Source organism: Acomys minous (genome assembly GCF_964271855.1).
Source record: "Acomys minous genome assembly, chromosome: 2".
Classification (NCBI taxonomy): Eukaryota; Metazoa; Chordata; class Mammalia; order Rodentia; family Muridae; genus Acomys; species Acomys minous.
In genome coordinates this window covers 133,051,603-133,071,494 of record NC_140484.1, presented here as the reverse complement: position 1 = coordinate 133,071,494, position 19,892 = coordinate 133,051,603, and the positions used below count along the sequence as shown (strand labels likewise).

Genomic DNA, 19,892 nt, shown 5'->3' with positions numbered 1-19,892 from the left:
TACTCATGTTCTGAGCCTCAGCTACTTGACATTTGAGGTTTGTTTTATTTTTGTGGCTAGACCCCAGGGCCTTGTGCATGCTAAGTGTTCTAGCACTGAGTCATGTCACAGTTCACACCTCTTATATATGAAATAGGTTTGTCATTTTGTAGAGCTAACATAACAATCCTAATAAATCAATAATCAATAAAATCAACTAATGTTACTTATTACACAGTGAGTATTTATGCTAAACCCTTTATGTAACGATCATTTAATCATCACAATGCCATTGTGAGACAGGCACTACCATTATTTTTATTGCACAGATGAGGAAAATGGCTAGAAAAGCTAATTTACAGCTTGGACTATACAGCTAATTTAAGGCTAGCCTGAGCTACAAAGCAAGATCCTGTCTTTAAGACAAAAAGAGAGCCAGAGTAAGAGTGAGACAAACACTAATTTACTTGCCAAAGCATTGTGGTTGCTACTATGGACTGGCTAACTCATCATTCCTTCTCAACTAATTTTGCCTTGTCTGTCCTTACCACTGAGGCTAAAATACTCCTTTTCCCAGCTTTTCTTTTCTTTTTGTTTTGTTTGTTGTTGTTTCGCTTTGTTTTTTGAGAAGCCCTGGCTGTCCTAGACTCATTTTGTAGACCGAGATTGCTTTGAACTCACAGATTCGCCTGCATCTGCCTCCCTGAGTGCTGGGATTATAGGCATGCAACACCAAGTCCAGCTTTTCCCAGCCTTTCTAAAGCCCAGGAAAGGCACGTAGCTTAGTTCCAAATAATGACACATACAAAAAAATTCTGCTGGCCAGCTGGAGATGGCTCAGAGGTTAAGAGTACTGACTGTTCTTCCAGAGGACCAGAGTTCAAAGCCCAGCATCCACATGGCAGCTTGCAACTGTCTGTAACTCCAGAATCAGACACCCTCACACAGACATACATGCAGGCGAACTACCAATGCACATAAAATAAAAATAAGTAAAAATAGTAAAATAGTAAAAAAAAAATTCTGCTGGCAAGGTCGTTGCTTTAGTAATGAAAGCGAGTGTTGTTGATATCTCCTTATACTCTTTAACATTTTTATGCTATTATTAATTTTATGTGTATGGGTGTTTTGTTTAATGTATGTTAAGTGTACTGCATGTATGCCTGGTACCTGGGAGATCAGAAGAGAGGACTGGATCCCCTGGAACTGGAGCTAAGGTTGTGAGCTGCCATGTAGATTCTGGGTGCCAGGAATTGAACTCAGAGCCTCTGGAAGAGTAGCCAATTCACTTTACCACTAAGCCATCTCTTTAACCCCTACTCTTTTTTTTTTGTATTTTTTATTTTAATTTTTATTAATTCATTCATAATACATCTCAATTGTTATCCCATCCTTTGTATCCTCCCATTCCTCCCTCCCTCCTGCTTTCACCCTATTCCCCTCCCCCATGACTGTGACTAAGGGGGACCTCTTCCCCCTGTATATGCTCATAGGGTATCAAGTCTCTTCTTGGTAGCCTGCTATCCTTCCTCTGAGTGCCACCGGGCCTCCTCATCAAGGGGACGTGGTCAAATATGGGGCACAAGAGTTCATGTGAAGGTCAGTCCCCACTCTTCATCCAGCTGTGGAGAATGTCCTGTCCATTGGCTAGATCTGGGTAGGGGTTTGATGTTTACTACATGTATTGTCCTTGTTAACCCCTACTCTTAAAAACAAAGAAACAACCTTAATTACACAAAACACATAATGCCTAGAACTATCTTAGACATCTCAGATCAAGAAGGAAAAGCTCAAAATCATGAGAATATTGGTTTTGAAATCACTGGTTTATCTAAAAAGTCAATTCTGTCTGCATTAACCTCATCTCTGGACTTTAGCAGGGGTATGTGTGCTCCGGTTGGAGCTACCCAGGGCCTTATATGGGCTAGAGAAGCCCTTTAGTTTTTAGTCATCTAGATATTGCTAGTCAAGTTTCCCAGAAAGATCTTCTGGTATTTAACAGACATATTGACCAAATGATGGGGCTGAATTCAAGCCTAGTCTGACTTAACTAATGCTATGTAAAGAGACAAGGCACTAGACTTGGTAGGAAATGAAAGCTCAAATGAAGCAAATGATTATAATAATATTGGTCACTCAGCCTGCTTGCTCCATACCCCAAGTCTCTGGGAACTCATAGTATAAGTGGCCTAAAGAGCTAATTGTGAGTAGCTCCCAGCTTAGAGTTCAGGAAGGGAAGGCCTGTGCTCTCTGTCCATCTACACCTGTATCATAATACTCCACGGCGTTTTCCGGCCTCCTGCCGTGCAGATTGTAAATCAACAGAGTTCTCATCACAAACTTACAAAACTTCTCTCTCTAGATACAGACTGTTGGAGGCAATATGACATTGAGTTTTGTACCTTAAACAGGACCAAGTACTATTGATTTTTCAGCTTCTTTTCCTGCTGGGATCAATAACAGCAAAACTCCAATTTGGACACTTCCAGTACCTTCTTCGCCAGCTGAGCAATTCTCAAGTAACCACACTTTTGACTTTATGCAGTAAGAATCCTTTACAACCAATTTCAGGGGCTAAAAATTTAGTTTCCCAAAAATGTCCAAGGGAAACAAATAGAATTATTAGCTGTCCTGTTGGAAACTGCAGCTTCCATCAATACCCAAGGTTTTGGCAGCCTGCTCACAGAGCTTGTAATCTGAGAAAGGGTACCTTATAGGACACAAGTACACTCTAAAAGCTGTTTTAACTCAGAGGAATTATGATAATATTGGAAAAGAGAGCAACTACCAAACACTTACTAAATTGTAGCCATCTATACAGAGTCTGTGATGAACAGAATTCTCTAAGAACCATCCCCAGAGGTTTCCATTCACTGAGTCTGGGTTGAGTCTCAAGATATCTCTACCAAGTTCCGAGGCTTGGATGACAGAAAACCACTGCTGTAAAGTGCAGATCAATCCAGAACCTGGATACCCACAACTGGGCATATCTAGGTGTTGGAAACGTCTCTCCATCTCTCAGAAGTTCAGTAATTATGATACGTACCCCATTATAACTCCCAGCACTCTTTTTGCATGTTTTTCCTGGCCTTGCCTGGGGCCTCAGCCTGTGCAAGCCCCTACCCTCCAGTACTAAAGCACACAGAAGAAGCACTAATGTAAGTCAGCTTTAGAGAAGGGCCTCCAGACAAAATGTCTACTGCAAACTCTGAGGTTGATTTTCAGATACTTACAGACCTCTGAAAAGGCTTTATTTTCAGCAGTTCAATCACTTGGTCATTTATTCATTCAATCAACCTAAATTCACTGACAACTCAGTAGTTAACAACATGGAGTACCCCAGTGTAAGCACTTTCTGGCTCATGACAGGGTTAAGACTTTGTTTTTCTTGCACTTACAATTAAAACTTGGATAATACAACCCAAGAAGGAAAGGGTCTATATTTCAGCTTATAGGTCAACTATCCAAGGAAGTCAGGGCAGGAGCTGAGATGCAGAGGCCACAGTGGAGTGCTGCTTACTAGTTTGCTTATAATCCCAGTGCTGGGGAAGTAGAGACAGGTAGATTCTTGGGGGCAGGTGGCCAGCCAGTGTGGCCCACTTTGCAAGTTCCAAGACAGGTGAAAGACTGTCTCAAAAAAAAAAAAAATCAAGGTTGACAGCTCCTGAAATATGAAACCCAGGGACGACCTCTAGCCTCTGCACATACTCATGTAAGCATGAAGATTGTTTCTCAAAAATGAGTAAAATGGGAAGTTTTGTACTGTGTGTGTTTTCCAATGATGATTTTTTAAAAGTATATATATTCTGGGCATGGTGGTGCATGCCTATAATTTTAGCATTTAGGCTACATAGCAAAACTGTTTCTCAAAGGAAAAAGGTTTCTGTGGGGGGTCTTTGCAAACACCAGCGTCGGGAGAGTTAACAATCTTCATGAGGCAAGGACATCTTCATGACCCTGGGCAGTTTATTTTAGCCATATTTAAGTACAGTGCAAGTTTTAAAATGAAGTTTCCTGGTAACAATTATCACAATAAAGCTTAAGGCATAACTACATCAAAACTCTTTTGCAAAGTATGTGTGCCCTCTTCCATAAGAATGGGTTCTAGGGGGCTGGAGAGATGGCTCAGAGGTTAAGAACACTGAGTGCTCATCCATAGGTCCTGAGTTCAATTCCCAGCAACCACACAGTGGCTTACAACCATCTATAACGTGATCTGATGCCTTCTTCTGGCCTGCAGGTGTACATGTAGGCAGAGTACTGTATATATAATAATATATAATAAATAAATCTTTTTAAAAAAGGACAGAAAAGAAATTAAAAAAAAAAAAAGAATGGGTTCTACAGCTTAAGGGCTTAGGAAAGGATCTGGTGTTGTCTAGGTCACTGTAGAGGTCACCAAGCTACAAACTTTATGTGATATCTCCTCTAAGGATGGGTTCTATTGACTGAGAAGCAATGCTCAAGATAAAGGCCTAGAGAGAGAAAGTCTGGGATAAAATAATAGTCTAGAGGATTCGGGTTTGGCCAGGCCCTACAGCCAACATAGATTACCAGGCTATTTTTTGTTTGTTTGTTTGTTTTAGGTTTTTCAAGACAGGGTTTACCTGTGTAGCCTTGGCTGTCCTGGACTTGCTCTGTAGACCAGGCTGCCCTCAAACTCACAGCGATCCACCTGCCTCTGCTGGGATTAAAGGCATGCGCCACCATGCCCGGCGATTACCAGGCTATTAACTGTAGGCATAAGGTTATTGTGTAAATCAAATGCTGATTTCTGTACCCCCCCCCATATCTGGTTGCAAGCCTTGTTCTGAGAATCTCCTGTCTCAATGCTGTGTAAACTCTGCTTCCCAATTGTGCCCTTATATGCCAATAAAGCAGCTTACAACCAATCACTGAGCACAGGAGAGAATAGGTCTGGACTTCCTGCCGGCCAGTGAAGGAGGAGTTAAAAGAAGTAGGGGATTTAATAACTGGCAGAGGTCCAAGAAACATCAGGAGAAGAAGCTGGAACAAGAAGAACTACAAAATTTAAGTATCTCTGAAATGTATGCTGGGAGGAAACCAAATTAGCTTAGCGGGTTAAGAATAGATTAATAACTGCTCAGCTCATGCTCTATGAAAATTATTATTAAACAAAGATAAAAGATTGTTCAGGCAGCAAACTATGTCTTTTTTTTTTTTTTTTCACTTTGGAAGCTGCTAACCTGTATTTCCTGTATACTCAGGTAATTAATTTGATTCCGTCTCAAGTCTCTGATGGGGTTGAAGACCAGATAGTTTAGTTTTACAATTAGTTGTTTAGGGGTTAAGATGTTTTTAGGTCTAGATAGATGTTTTAAATTGATAGAGATGTGATATTAGAAATATTGATTTATATTCAGAATTTTAGACTCACCAAGATAGGAAAGATGTTTTCTTCAAGGCTGCCAAATACAAATAGCCAAAACACTATGTAACATTAATATAATTCTTGATTGTTTCCTGGTTCTTCTTGCTGTATGTAGCTTCTTATGTATGTATAATAATATAAATATGTGTAAAAAATAAAAAATATTTTTAAAAATCTCAATTATTTGTGTGATAGCTGGGTTGAGAAATAGAGAAACAAACACAGTTATATAAAAATAACTTTTAACAATTAATTACATCCACTCCTAGTAGAAAACAGGTATCCATCTCTTCTTTTGAAGAGACAACACTGCATGTTTAATATTCCTGGTATCCCTAGTGCTTATCTGTGAACACAAGGACCTTGTACCCTCTACAGGTTTCTTTATATTTTGCTTAAGGTGACTTTCATAAGCTGAAAGACCCTGGGAACTTTGCTTAGTTGAAACTAAGTAACATGAGTAAGTAACTAAGTAAACATAATTACCAGAAAAATTGCAAATAGAGACAATGTTTATAAAGTGCCCTACCCACTTTAATGATAGCTACTAATGGTAGCTACTTATTACTGTAATACCTAACTGCAGCAATGATTAACGTAAACTAATAATGACATCCGAATTTTATTATGTTTTTACTGAATTTTATTTAATTTTAAAGATTTTCTTTGTATTTATGTGTGTGAATATTTTTGCCTGTCTGTATGTATGTACTGCCTGGGTGCTTGGTATCCCAGAGGCCTGAAAGGGTGCAGGATTCCCTAGAACTGGAGTTAGGTGGTTGTGAGCTGCCATATGGGTGCTGGAACACGAACCCAGGTAGTGCTCTCATTGCTGAGCAATCTCTCCAGCCCTTATAGTATTATATGGTATGTGTGTGTGTGTGTTTATGAATGTTGGCTCATGTGTGCCACACAGAATGTGTTGTGTAGGCATACACATGAGGGGGGGGGAAGGGGAGGTGAGGGAAACACAAACAAGAGAGAGCAGAAAGAAGACTTAAGGCCAAGAGTGGTGGTACGTGCCTTTAATCCCAGCTCTCAGGAGACAAAGCCAGGCAGATGGGCCAATTAAGTCTAATAGATTTCTACTAAAAAATCTTTTGTCTTCACTAAAAAATAAAAAAAGAGAAACTGAAGGCTCTGGCCACCAGAAGAGTTACAGAGAGCTGTCAACTCCTCAGGAGAGATGCAAGATGGGCAAAGAGAGAAGGAGCTGGGGATATAGTTCAGTTTTACCCTCAATGGTCCTGATTCTTCAGGACTTTAAGGGGGCTAGAACACCTACAGAGCTAAAGTTACATGAAGACTGTAACGATCCTTCTGCTTCTGTCTGCACCCTGCTGCTGAGTGCAACTGAGGAGTCTTTCCTTGCCTACTCAGGATTTCTATATCCTAGCAAGACACACACATACCCATGTGCATGCATGAGAGAGAAAAGTCTATCAAGGTCAGTATTTTCTGATGTGAGAGAACAGGTGGAGGGCAGTAAAAGCCACAGACTGTAAAAGGAAAAGACGGGTTGTAAGGGAAAGATAAAGTAATACGCTCAGTTTTAAACATAGGTCTGAGCACTGAGACAATCATGGAGATATTTGAAAGACAGCTACCATAAACTAATCTGGAGTTTAGAGAAAGTGTCTACCTCACTATAAATCAGTCTCTAAATAGCAAGCAACTGAGCCTTTAGGCAACAACTTTCAATGGGTGAACAAGAAACCCCTGAAAGGAGACTACAACTCAGGAACAGCAGAAGTAAAATAAAAACAAAAAATAAACAAGTTTTGTAGCAGTTTCAATAAAAGCAAAGGAAGCTTGCTTTAAGGAGGAAGAAGGAAGAGGCCGGTGAGATGGCTCAACGAGTAAAGGCACTTGCCACCAAACCTGATGGCCTGAGCTCAATCATGGGACGGTTCCTGCATGCTGTCCTCTGACATGTGCCCCACCACAACAAATGCATGTTAAAAAGATTTTTTTTTTTCAGGGAGAGAGAGACAGAGAGAAAGAAAGGAGCTGGAAATATAGTTCAGTTGGTAGAGTGCTGGTCCTCAGCTTGCCCCTCAGCAGGACATAAATCTAGGCATGGTGATGTATGCCTGTAAGTGGAGGCAAGAGGATTAGAAAGAAGTTCAAAGTCATCCCTTGACACAGCATGTTTGAAGCTAGCCTGAGATACAGGAAACTGTCCTGCCCTCAACCCCCTCCCCCCCAAAAAAAAGAAAGAAAAGAGGCAAGAGTAAAAAAAAAAAGAAAAGGAGGAAGTAGGCAGTAAGGATATCAGGTGAAATAGAAGCGTCAAATTAAGATGAGCTCTAAAAACAGTCCATTAGGCTTAACAATAAGGAGAGCCCATGACTACAGTAAAGACAGTTCGTTCCATGAGGTTCTTCTTCAATGAAGTTGAAAAAGTTAAGTGATTTGAGGAGTCTTTTCTGAACAGAGAAAACCAGCTTCAACATCAAAGGAGTGTTAACAATTTCAAGGGATTTGAATTTGATTTCCTGGCTCATCTGAGATGCTAATTACTGTGGTGTCCAAGATATGGCCACCATACTCCAAAGCAGTAAAAGCATTTACTTTGTAATTCACAAAAATCTGTGGTTAGTTTAGGTTTTGCTGTACTATATGACCTTGAAGCTGATCCCCAGTTGTTTTACTTGGAAAATAAGAGAGCTATCTTTCTAAAGCTGTTTTTAAATTAAATGAGAAAGCCTTGGGGGAAGTTCTGGGTAAAGAACAGAGCACCTTTCAATCCCAGCACTGGGGAGGCAGAGGCAGGTGGATCACTGTGAGTTCAAGGCCAGCCTGATCTACAAAGCAAGTCCAGGTGGTGCACGCCTTTGATCCCAATACTCAGGGAGGCAGAGGCAGGCTGTCAGTCAGAAGCTAGCCTGGTCTACAAAGCAAGTCCAGGACAGCCAAGGTTAGACAGAGGAACCCAGTCTCAAAAAAAACAAAAGCAAAACCAAAACAAAACAAAAAAAGAACAGAGCACCAGACAGGGGAAATGGCTCGATCAGAAAGTGCTCACTTTGCAAGTGTAATGACCTAAGTTTGGCACCCACATAAAAATCCAAGCATGGCTGAATGCTGCTATCCCAGCTCTGGGGAGGTGGAGATAGGGGGATTCCTGGGGTTTTCTGGACAGCCAGGCTAGCTGAAAATCAGTAAGCTCCATGTTCAGTTAAAGAGCCTCAAAAAATAAGGTAGAGTGCAGTTGAGGACGACAACTGACACTGACATATATCCTCCCTTACATGCATATGAAGTACAGCTGCCAGATAATCTTAAAAGCTCTACTAGGTAATCACACAGACAGAGAATTGAGCATTGTGCTGGTTACTGAAGAGACTATTTTCTTAGTCATACTGACATATCAGATCATGTGCTGAACTTATAGGCTGACAGTTTCATTAATTATCAAGAACTTCTCATTGATAAACTGATACATCTTTTTTATTTGAGACAGGGTCCCTATGTAGTCCTGGCTGACCTGTTAGTGAAAAAAAGGAGGAGGAAGAGAGGAATGGGAAGTTAAGAGTATCAGATTGTGGGGTTTGTTTGTGGGCTATTTTTTTCAGTTTTGTTTGTTTGGGGGGGGGGGCAATGGTCTTTAAGCTGGAGCTGCCCTTGAACTCCCAATACTACTGCCTCTGCCTCCAGAGTGCTGAGATTATTGTTATGTGCTATCACACCCAGCTGAAGTATTTGTAGCATATGGACATGTTGTTTGCTACATACTGTTTGAAACCAGAAAGTTCCCAGAGCACTGTAACTGGATCTAGGCAGCAAAGGAGTGGGGAGTACCCACGACAGAATATGGGAAAAAGAAGACGAACCCTTACTTGTTACCTTGTGGTAGAGAGACAGTAAATACACAGCCCAGAGCGGGATGCCCTAGGTATCAAACCCAGCTCTTCAGGTAGATCACTTTCTACATATCACTGAATTCTCTATCTTTTCATTTATATAACGGTAGGATAAAGGCTTCATATGTTCTTAAATCTTGCAATTATTTTTTAAATGGGTTTTGGACCTACATAGCAAGTTGATGGCTGGCACAGTTACACTTATTACTCTTTGCCTTCTTGTGAAAAAAGCTTCCAAACCTTTTATTGTGTTTTTATTGTAGAATATATGTTGAGGCACAAAAGTGTAATAGCTTATCAGATATTATCACATTCACATAGTGGATTTGGTTTGGTTTTTCTCTTGCAGCACTGGAGATCAAACCCAGAGCCATGTGCATGCCAGGAAAGCCTTCTGCCATTGAGCTACGCCTCCAGCCACCGCACAGTTCTAACTAACCATCTCTACATCCCAGTCTCTTTTCTCTACAAAGACATATTCATTGCTATGCTTTACAACAACCATTAGCTAGGGACTGTGCTGGGGCTAAGAAAGACCCATGAACCAACCACCGGTTTAGGTCATTATCTCATTTTACAGTTGAGAAAACTAAAATTCAAAAAGGTTAAAATAGCTCTACCAATGTGCCACAGCCTGGTAGTAGTGGAATTTTGATTCTGGAATACAGTCGCTTACATCAAACCTAATAAAATGGAGCCAAGAATCCATGAAGACGGAGTCTATATGGACCTGCTGTCTGTAGCAGGGTATATCATAAGAAATTCCTGCACACGTGCTTTTACAGGATTTACTACAAAATGTTCTTCAAGACTGCATTATTCCAAATAAGCATACCACACAAGGACTTATGTAGCAACACCTCTCTCACCAATGAGCTCATATCAGCCTCTGTAACAGGTTCCTATAACCAATGGTCTTTGTTTCAAAATAGTTTCTGTAGGCCAGGGTAGTGGCACACACCTTTAATCCCAGCACTGGGAGAGGCAGAGGCAGGAGGAGCTCTGTAAATATCAGGCCAGCCTGGTCTACAAAGTGAGTCCAGGACAGCCAAGGCTACACAGAGAAACCCTGTTTCAACAAACAAACAAACAAACAAACAAAAACCAAGAATCTCATTGTCAGTTTCAATAAAATAAATTAATAGGGCTGAAGAGATGGCTCAGTACCTTAGGAGCACTATCTGTCTGCTCTTCTAGAGGTACTGAGTTCAATTCCCAGTAACCACATGGTGGCTCATAACCATCTATAATGTGATCTGATACCTTCTTCTGGCATGTAGACATGTATGCAGGCAGAGCATTTGTATACATAAAATAAATAAAAAATTTAAAAAGAAAACTATGAATAAAACAAGAAGTATAATGATATAACAGGAAAATGAAACCGGGCAGTGGTGACACACGCCTTTAATCCCAGCACTTGGGAGGCAGAGGCAGGCTGAACTCTGTTAAGTTCGAGGCCAGCCTAGTCTACAGAGAGAGTTCTTGACAGCCAGGACTACACAGTGAAACCCTGTCTCAAAACAGTAACAACAAACAAAAACAAAAATAGGAAAATGAGATTAAAAGAAAAGTCTAAGAACTTGAAAGTTTAGTTAGTCTAAGCAAAAGCTGAATGTGTATTGCTTGTGTGTTATTTAAGCTACCTGCAGGGTTCCAGACTAGCAGAAAATTTTAAATCCAGGATAATAATATTCACTGATTAGTAGACACACAAAAACTTCTTCTCTCCCTCAAAAGTATAAATTATCTAATTTAATTCTCACAATCATCCTAGTAAATATCCATAATGTCATTTTTAGAGAAGATAAGCAACTGTCTAAAGTCATCCAGGTATTCACTGACAGAGCTGAATTTTGAACTTAGCTGTTCATTCAATTAAAATGCACTACCATATTCTAACACAAGCCAGCAGAGACAAAATTTGTTCCCTTTTCCAAAATAACATGCTGCCTGATCTTTTTAGTGCAAATCAACAAGTGTAACTGTTTCCTTCCTTCTCAAGCTTAGCAATTGCTAAGAATGAAGTTAGCCAGAAAGGCAGCAGGCCAAAACAGCTTAGTTGCTTCTGGCAAAAGAACTTACTTTATTGGGAACACCCTGAACTGGGAAAAGAAACAGCAACAAGTTCCCTGAGCTAGGTCTGCCCCATGTGTCCTGGCTACTGGAAATAAATTTATTAAAATAAACATACAATCTAGTTCAAGCAAAATATTTAACTAGGAAAATTAATAAGAACAAGAGAGATGTGATAAACACAACAGGTGAGATGAAAAGATAGCTGCTACAATCCTATCAAACTGAACTTTCAATATAACTCAGAGTACTATTCGGATATATATTATTGCGACCTGTTTTATTAAATGAAAAAACATAAACAGCTGATTCGTCCAGTATGTACAAGGCTCTAGATTTATTCCTTAGCACAATAAAAAACAATGGAGAGATAGCTTAGTAGTTAAGAACATGACTCAACTGGGACACATGCTTTTCACCAGGCAGGGGGATCTAAAGGAGGAATACAAGGAGAATTTAAAGAGAACTGACATAGTTCACAGCTTCCACTCTGTCAGTGGCTCTATGCTAGAACAAAACTCCCACCATTCTTCTAACTCCAATCCTACTACCAAAATGTTTAGCTACTTTTTCTCCTCACCACCAGTCAAGAATTGGCTATACGTTCGCTTTTGTGCCGGGGGTTCCAGCACTTCTCACACTGGGTCTGATTCTACCAGTGAGCTCTATCCTCCAATCTCAACCACACCTTGTAACAATGTCTTTATTCATAACATTACTTTATCTTGATTTCTATTCAATATTTTTGAAGGCTGTGATGTGTAAAATACATTTTTTTCATTCAATTCCATTGCTGCACATCCTATCTACCTTTACCTAGAAATAAAAGTAACTGTTACCAGGCACTTACTTTATGCTGCCTGCCTTACAGTAGCCCATGCTAGCCTCAAACACATGGAAAGTCTCCTGTCTAAGCTTCCCAAGTGCTCCCAACTGTATGTATGAGCTACCATGCTTGGTTTCAAGGTTAATTTCTTGAGGAATAAGATGAGATAGTCAGAGACTAACTAACATTCTAAACAAAATGTTGGAGGTTGATCTGTGCTATGTATTCTAATGTTAAATACTGGCACCCAAGATCTCGTTGTCGCCAAGACAAGCACATTCTCCCATATATGTGTCTTTGTTGTGTAAACCTTGCTCTACCTAATTTAAAGTTGATTGGTTAATAAAAATGCTGAAGCCTAGCCAGGTGCCCTATCATATGCTTGTAATCCCAGCACTCAGGGAGACAGAGGCAAGCAGATCTCTGTGAGTTCGAGGCCAGCCTGGTCTATAAAGCAAGTCCAGGACCACTGAGGCTACACAGAGAAACTCTGTCTCCAGAGGGGGTTAAAAAATCCTGAGGCTTGTGACTGGGCAGAAGAGAGGTAGGCAGGGCTTAGGTTCCCAGGCTTGGGGTCTGAGAGGGATCACAAGGAAAAGAGGAGAGAGGAAACAGAAGATAGATATAGCAGGAGAAGAAGAAGCTGGAGAGGAGGAAGTCGCCATGGGGCAGAAAGAACCGTGAGCACGTGGCCATGAGGACAGACTGATGGAAGAGAAACGAACCAGGTAGAAACTATTATGGCAAGTACCTTGGCATGTGTAGCTGGGAAATAGCAAAATAGCTTAGAGGGTTGATACCTGCCCAGTTACTGTGCTTTAAAGCTTTTATAAATCCAAGAGGTCTCTGTTTCAATTATTTGGGAACTAGCCAGGGTAGAGAAGCCCTCTAGAATCTAATAGCAACATTCTCCAACAAATATATATATAAAATATATAAAATATATAAAAATATATAAAATATTTATATAATATATAAATACATATACAATATATAAAAACAGAAGAAAAACAAAACACTGCAGTGTAAGAGTTTAAAAATAAAATCAGTCAGCTGGGTGCAGTGGCGGATGCCTGTAATCCCAGCACTTGGGAGGTAGAGGCAGGAGGATCTCTGTGAGTTCGAGTCTGGTCTACAAAGTAATTCCAGGACAGCCAAGGCTACACAGAGAAACCCTGTCTCGAAACATCAAAAAAACAAAATAAAATAAAAAACCAGTCTTCAGAATCAACTGACTTGGGTTCAATTAACTAATTTTGTTTGATTCTGTGGTGCCACTATGACTATGACTTTTTCATCTGTGAAATGGTGATAATAAGCTACATTGCAGGATTTACTTTAAAATGAAAGTGAGGGCCTAGAGAGATGGCTCAGCAGTTTAAGACCCTTGTAAAAAGCTCAGTAACCTGAGTTTGATTCCCCAGAACCCATGTGATAGAAGAACCAACTACACACACACACACACACACACACACACACACACACACACACACACACAAATATCCATTTTCAAAATAAATAAATGAAATAAAAATGAAATGAGGTACTAAAGGTACCTACCACAAGCTAGGGCCATGACATGACAGGTGCTCAGTAAAAGCTAAGTTTCCTCCATCCTACTTGTTGATAACCTTTAACCAAGAAAGTTACTTCTGCCAGTGACACAGTTTAGTTCCAGCATTCAGGAAGCAGAGGCTTCTAGGTCTCTGTGAGTTCCAGGACAATGTGGTCTCCATAGTGAGTTCCAGGACAGAGTTACTTACTGAGACTCTGTCACTTCCACTTCCATCACTACTGGACCTTAGCTATATTTTCTAGCTTCTCAAGTTTTGCCAGGGTTTTTGGAGCCCTGTAGTAAATTGTAGGTCACTCCACAAGTTAGATCCATTCGTGGAAGAGGGGGTGAAGAAGGGTATTGGGGGTAAAAACAACTAAAATTCACTAAATATATATTAGAAACTATCAAAGCATTGAAAAACAACAATCCATTCTTATACCACTCACCAGTGTAGGCCATGTTCTTAGGGTTGCCATAAGGAGCCCCAGGTTGCACGGGGCTGTAAACGGGGTTCATTGTGGAAGACTGAGGATCCTACAGAAAGTACAAAGAAAACAGCATTGATTATTAATTGCCCATTCCCTGTGTATCATTCTCTGCTAAAGTCTTCAGTTATGCTCAAAGGGAAGCATCAGGATTAGGACCAAAAGGACTAAATAGTGTAATACTTTTCCCATTTTACAAATGAAATGGATGAAGAATGAAAGGGCAGAGAAGTGATATAACATATCTAATGTCAAGTCAGCTATTTTAGGCCCTTAGTTTAGTATTAGTCCCAGTATTCCTTAAAGAGTTCTGACATTAGTGAGGCATTGGCCAGATCACTTTTCCTCTTTCAGCTTCAATGTCGTGATGTTAATGGATTAGCTGACCTCTCAGGTCCTTTCTATTCCTAATGATGCTAACTCACAAAGCTGGAAAATGACACACTCTACAGCTCACCAAGGGAGTCTGGGTGTCTGGTGGTGAGCATCTAGCCCGTTGGAAGGAGGAAACAGCAAGTGTCTTGCCTACCCCTTGTGCCTGCAGAGGATAAGATAAAAGCTACTAACAGCTTTAAAGAAAGAAAGGAGTAATTTTTATTACATCTCTTTGTGTGCTCATGCATGCATGCACACACATGCTATAGTGCCATGTAGAGGTCGGAGGACAACTTGCAGAAATTGGGTCTCTTCTTCCATTATGTGGGTCCCAGGGATAGAATTCAGGCTGTCAGACTTAGCAGAAAGCATCTCTACCTATTGAGCCATGTTGATGGTCCCCAAAGAGGGAATTTGATGCCACTAACCATCTTAAGCAAAAAAAGAAGCATAGGTAAGACTTCTTGCCAAATGTATTCAAGGGAAAGAAATAAACTTGCAAATTTGTGTGCAATAATTATCACCTGCACAAATGCTCTGTTAATTATCTTAATGAAGGACATTCTCCATTCTGATTAATGGAAAACCTGCCATTAAGCTTATTAACCAGCCAATTTGTCCCTTCTTGTTTAGAGAGCCATATTTTACACATGTTTGAATATGTGTCTCCAGATATATTACTTACACTCCATAAAATTAAACAATTCTCTCCTAACTAGGTTTACATGATAGATGGGCAATTTTTTAGGTCATTAACTTCTGTTGCACCTCAGGTTACGAAACAAGTTAAATGCTGAAGGCAGGCAGTGAACATCTGGCTTGATGACAATGGCTCTGTGATTAATTAAATCTGTTCAGGGTTCTGGAATAAAAGGTGGAGAATTGATGGGTCCCAAGGACAGGACACTAGGACTATCAAACAGGCAAACAGGAAATGCCACTGGTCAATTTCAGAATCTAAAACCTTCATAAATCTAAACAATAACTGCAAAGCCTCGGCTAGGACTAACAGAGTCATTATACTAGTCTACAAACTGAAGCTACAACTTGAGGATATATGTTAAAGAAGGTATGTGGCTCTTTCAGCTCCATTTAGCAAAAACAGCATTTTCACAACTAGAGCTGAGAATTAAACTCTGATGTTAAACTTACTTGCTAATTATAGCCAGGCAAGGTAGCGCACGCTTTTAATCCCAGCACTCAGGAGGCAGAGGCAGGCAGATCTCTGAGCTCAATGCCAGCCTGGTCTATAAAGCAAGTCCAGAACAGCCAGAGCTACACAAAGAAGCCCTGCTTCAGAAAAACAAATAAACAAACAAAAAACCCACCTCACTTGCTAATTGTAAAATGATACGCAGATGTAAACAATGATATGTGAGAACAGTGCTGCTATGCTTGAACAGACAACTGCTTGAACACTTTCCCTATCTTGGACCTTCTCCGTAACCAGTTCTCTGCCTAATAAGCCAGTGTTAAGTAAGGCTGTTAACATGCCGTGATGGCACGAATGCAGTATCCACTGAAAACCATGTGTAGGAAACTTAATGGCTGCTGTAACAGTAAGAGGTGGGATGTTAAAGACGCCATGAGAGATCTGCTCTCATGGACTGATCAACGCTGAGGGAGGGGTCATCATAAAAGGATGAAAACAGTTTCTCGTGCTCTTGTTTTGTTCTTCTGCTCTTCTACCACGGAATGGCACAGCAGGGAACCCCTTGCCAACCACCTGCACCTCATTACTGAACTTCCCAACTCCAGACCAGTGAGCATATAAATGTCTCCTTGTTGTAAGCGATTCAATCTGTGGCACTGTTACAGCAGCATGAGACAGACTAAAACATGTGCTGGGCAGCACAGCTGGCCCTATAAACATCTGCACACTCTCCTACTGAGAACACACCCCGTGCTGCTCATTGGACAAAATGTGAAATGCTTTTCATAGTCAAACTCATCAGCTGCGAAACAAGTCTCCTGCTGTCCCCAAATGAGAGCCACAGACAGACACAGGCGACCATGACATGAACTTAACAACATCAATTCAAACCCAAACCAGTAACTGACAGAAAAGACATTTGCCAGGGTCTAGTATTCGGAATAAGCCAGGTATGGTGATGCAGAGCTACAATCCCAACACTGAGGAAGCTGAGGCAGGAGGACTGCTGTGAGTTCAAGGCTAGACAGGGGTACACAGTAAGATTCAGCTTCAAACGTAAAGAAGCAAACAAAAAGTTAAAATAAGGCTACAACAGCTGTATCTGGGGAACTGCTGAAAGCAGAGTCCCCGATTCCGAGGGATTAGCCTTTTGCCACAGAATCTGTACATGGTCATGACTTCAAGGACAGACCGAAGCCAGCGGCTAAATCTTAAGTTCTACTGTCACGCAGATTCAGGTTCAAGTTCTGCAACTACCACTCGTTAACTGGAAACCAAAGAAAAGTGTCTTAACCATTCTGAGCCCCCAAACAGAAAATAACAGTATATTAAAAATATTGAAGTAGAATTTACATAGAGTAAAATTTACTCTTTTTAGGAATATAATTCTGAATCCTAAAATAAATACTCAATTAAACAAGCAACTACAATTCCATAATCAAGATATAAAAGGTTTTCTTTCTCCTTTCTTTCTTTCTTTCTTTCTTTCTTTCTTTCTTTCTTTCTTTCTTTCAGACAGGGCTTCTCTTTGTAGCCTTGGCTGTCCTGGACTCTCTTTATAGACCAGGCTGGCCTGGTCTCACAGAGATCCACCTGCCTCTGCCTCCCTAAGTGCTGGGGTTAAAGGTGTGCGCCACCAGCCCCAGATAAAGATTTTCATTACTTCCAACTATATCTTTTTGGGTAATCTCCTGCCTTTCTCCCAACTCCTGACAATAACATATATTTTTGTTGTTATAAGGATTTTCTTTACAGATTAGGCATCTATATATACAGTTCTTTATTAAATAGTCAACTAACATTATTATTATTTCAGAAGAAATTAAAAGGAACTACTGAGAAAAACATTAATAATCATAAAATTTAACAAGGCTGTACATTTTTAACCTTCATTTTTTTCTAGATGGACAGTCTAAAGCAGTCGTATCCAATAATATGTCTTGCACTGATAGAAATATTTTAAAGATTGATTGATTTATCTATTTGTTTGTTTATTGCCTGAATGAGTTTATGTGCACCATGTGAGTGCAGGTTCCCACAGAGGTCAGTCAGAGGGCACAAAATCCCCTGGAACTGGAGCTACAGTTGAGAGCTGCCTGATGTGGGTGTTGGGAACCAAACCCAGGTCCTCTGAAAGAACAATAAGTGCTCATAACTGCTCATAACTCCAGCCCCAATGTATCAGGTAGGGATGTACTGAAAGGCAGAACATTAAACCAAGTATGGTGGTACATGTTAACTCAGCACTTGGGAAGATAGAGGAAGGCGGATCTCTGTAGAGGAATATTAATCAAAACATCTCTCTGGCAAGAGATCACATCCAAAGACCTTCTAGGTCTGTGTCATCCAACTAGAATACAAACATGCCTTTAATCCAGGAGAAAGAGGCCAACAGATCTGAGTCCAAGGCCAGACTGATATAGAGCAAGTATCAGGTAAAGAAAAGCTTAGATCTAGGCATGGTGACACATGCCTTTAATCCCAAACAAAGGTAAAGTTAATTTGTAGAAGGAAGCACCCATGTTTGAAAGTGATGTCTAACTGAGTGGCAGGAAAGGTGACGAATCAGAGAGGATTTGACAGAATAGGATACACTCAACTCTCACAAGAAGTGATGGAAAGGAGAAGTACTTAAGAGGCAGTTTTTCAGAGACAGGAGGCAGTTTTTACCAGGACCACAATAGAGACATGGGGTGCAGAGAGAGAACTCAGGTAAAGACAGAAGAAGCTAGAAAACGAGAAGCCATATTACAGCAGATTGCTGAGTTAGTTTGAGGCCAAGAGAAAAGCCAGATTAAATAAGTCAGCTTATTTAAGAGTCTGAGCAGGAACAGCTGAGTTGAACCAGCCAGCTGAGAGCGCAGAAAGAACAAGCAAGAGTGAGCTTATTAAGCAGTAAATCTTAGAGGCTGAAAACATTCTAGGCCTAGGTAGATTGTACAGAGGCTAGAAGCTTCCAATACTAGGCCTAGGTTAGCAGAAGGAGGCAGTGAGCCTCCCAGACTACAACTAAGACAAGAATAAAAGTTACTTTTACAGATCTGTGTGAGTTCGAGGCCAGCCTTGTCTACAAAGTGAGTCCAGGACAGCCAAGCCTATACAAGAGAAATCCTATCTGGGGTGTGTGTCGGGGGGAAGAGAACATTTACAAGGATAAGGATTTGAGTTTGTGTGTCCCATATCCCTCCCCAACCCTGCACTAAGAGAGGAAGGAAGGGAAAGAGAGCAGGCTCTTCTGTGTTGGCTATTAAGCTCCTGAAATGTAGCCTTAGATGAAAAGGGAGTTTTAGTTTTAAAGATGTATTTATTTGTTTTATATATAGGAGTGTTATCTGCATGTTCACCTGCATGCCAGAGAGGGCATTAATTCCCAGCATAGATGGTTGTGAGCCACCATGTGGCTTCTGGGAATTGAACTCAGAACCTATGGGAGAGCAGACAGTGCTCTTAGCTACCGAACCATCTCTCCAGCCCCAACAGTTACATGTTACCATCTATTCAGAATAGTATTTAAGTCATAAAATACATTTTATGTATATATTTTATAAAAGTAGCATTCAGCCATACTTGGAAGGTTCCTTATACATCTAAGTGTTTTCCACTATATCACTTCATAAACTACAGATAAAAGAATTCAAGAGTTTGAAGTAACCACATTTTAAATGAACTGATTCCACTTTACAGATGAAAAACGAGTCTGAGAAAGAGCAAATGAACCATGCAAGACCACAAAGCAAACAGAAGGAAGAGTATAGAATAGCATCCAAAAGGATCAAAGACTTAAGAGCTAAAAATATTAGAATAGGGAGGAAGATGGAGGAATGCACCTTCATAATCTTGGATTGATAATAATTTCCCAAATATGTTACTGACAGCACACACGCACACGCATGCACACACACACACACACACACACACACACACACACAAAACAAAGGAAAGAAAATAAATTGAACTTAAGTAAACTATTAATATTATTAATATTAATATTATTAAAGAGGAACCACCAGCCAGTGTGGTGGCATACCCTGCAATCCCAGTAGCTCAAGAAACTGAGGCAAGAGGATCTAGAGTTCCAGGATAGAACTGGACTACATATATAATATAACCATGTGTTCAAAATAACATAAAAGCCAGGCTTAGTGGTGCAGGACTATAATCTCTGCTACTTGGGAGGCTGAG

The 19,892-nt window shown here is 40.4% G+C and overlaps 1 protein-coding gene across 4 annotated transcripts in view; it reads right to left on the bottom strand.

Moving 5' to 3' along the window:
* Window positions 1-19,892, bottom strand: part of FAM168A (family with sequence similarity 168 member A) — a 117,539-nt gene that overhangs the window by 33,665 nt on the left and 63,982 nt on the right. For all 4 annotated transcript variants that reach the window (XM_084772960.1, XM_084772959.1, XM_084772958.1 and 1 more), the window contains exon 2: window positions 14,144-14,231. In XM_084772960.1, the coding sequence (XP_084629086.1) occupies window positions 14,144-14,213 (70 nt within the window). In that variant the 5' untranslated portion in view covers window positions 14,214-14,231. The remainder of the gene's footprint in view (window positions 1-14,143; window positions 14,232-19,892) is intronic.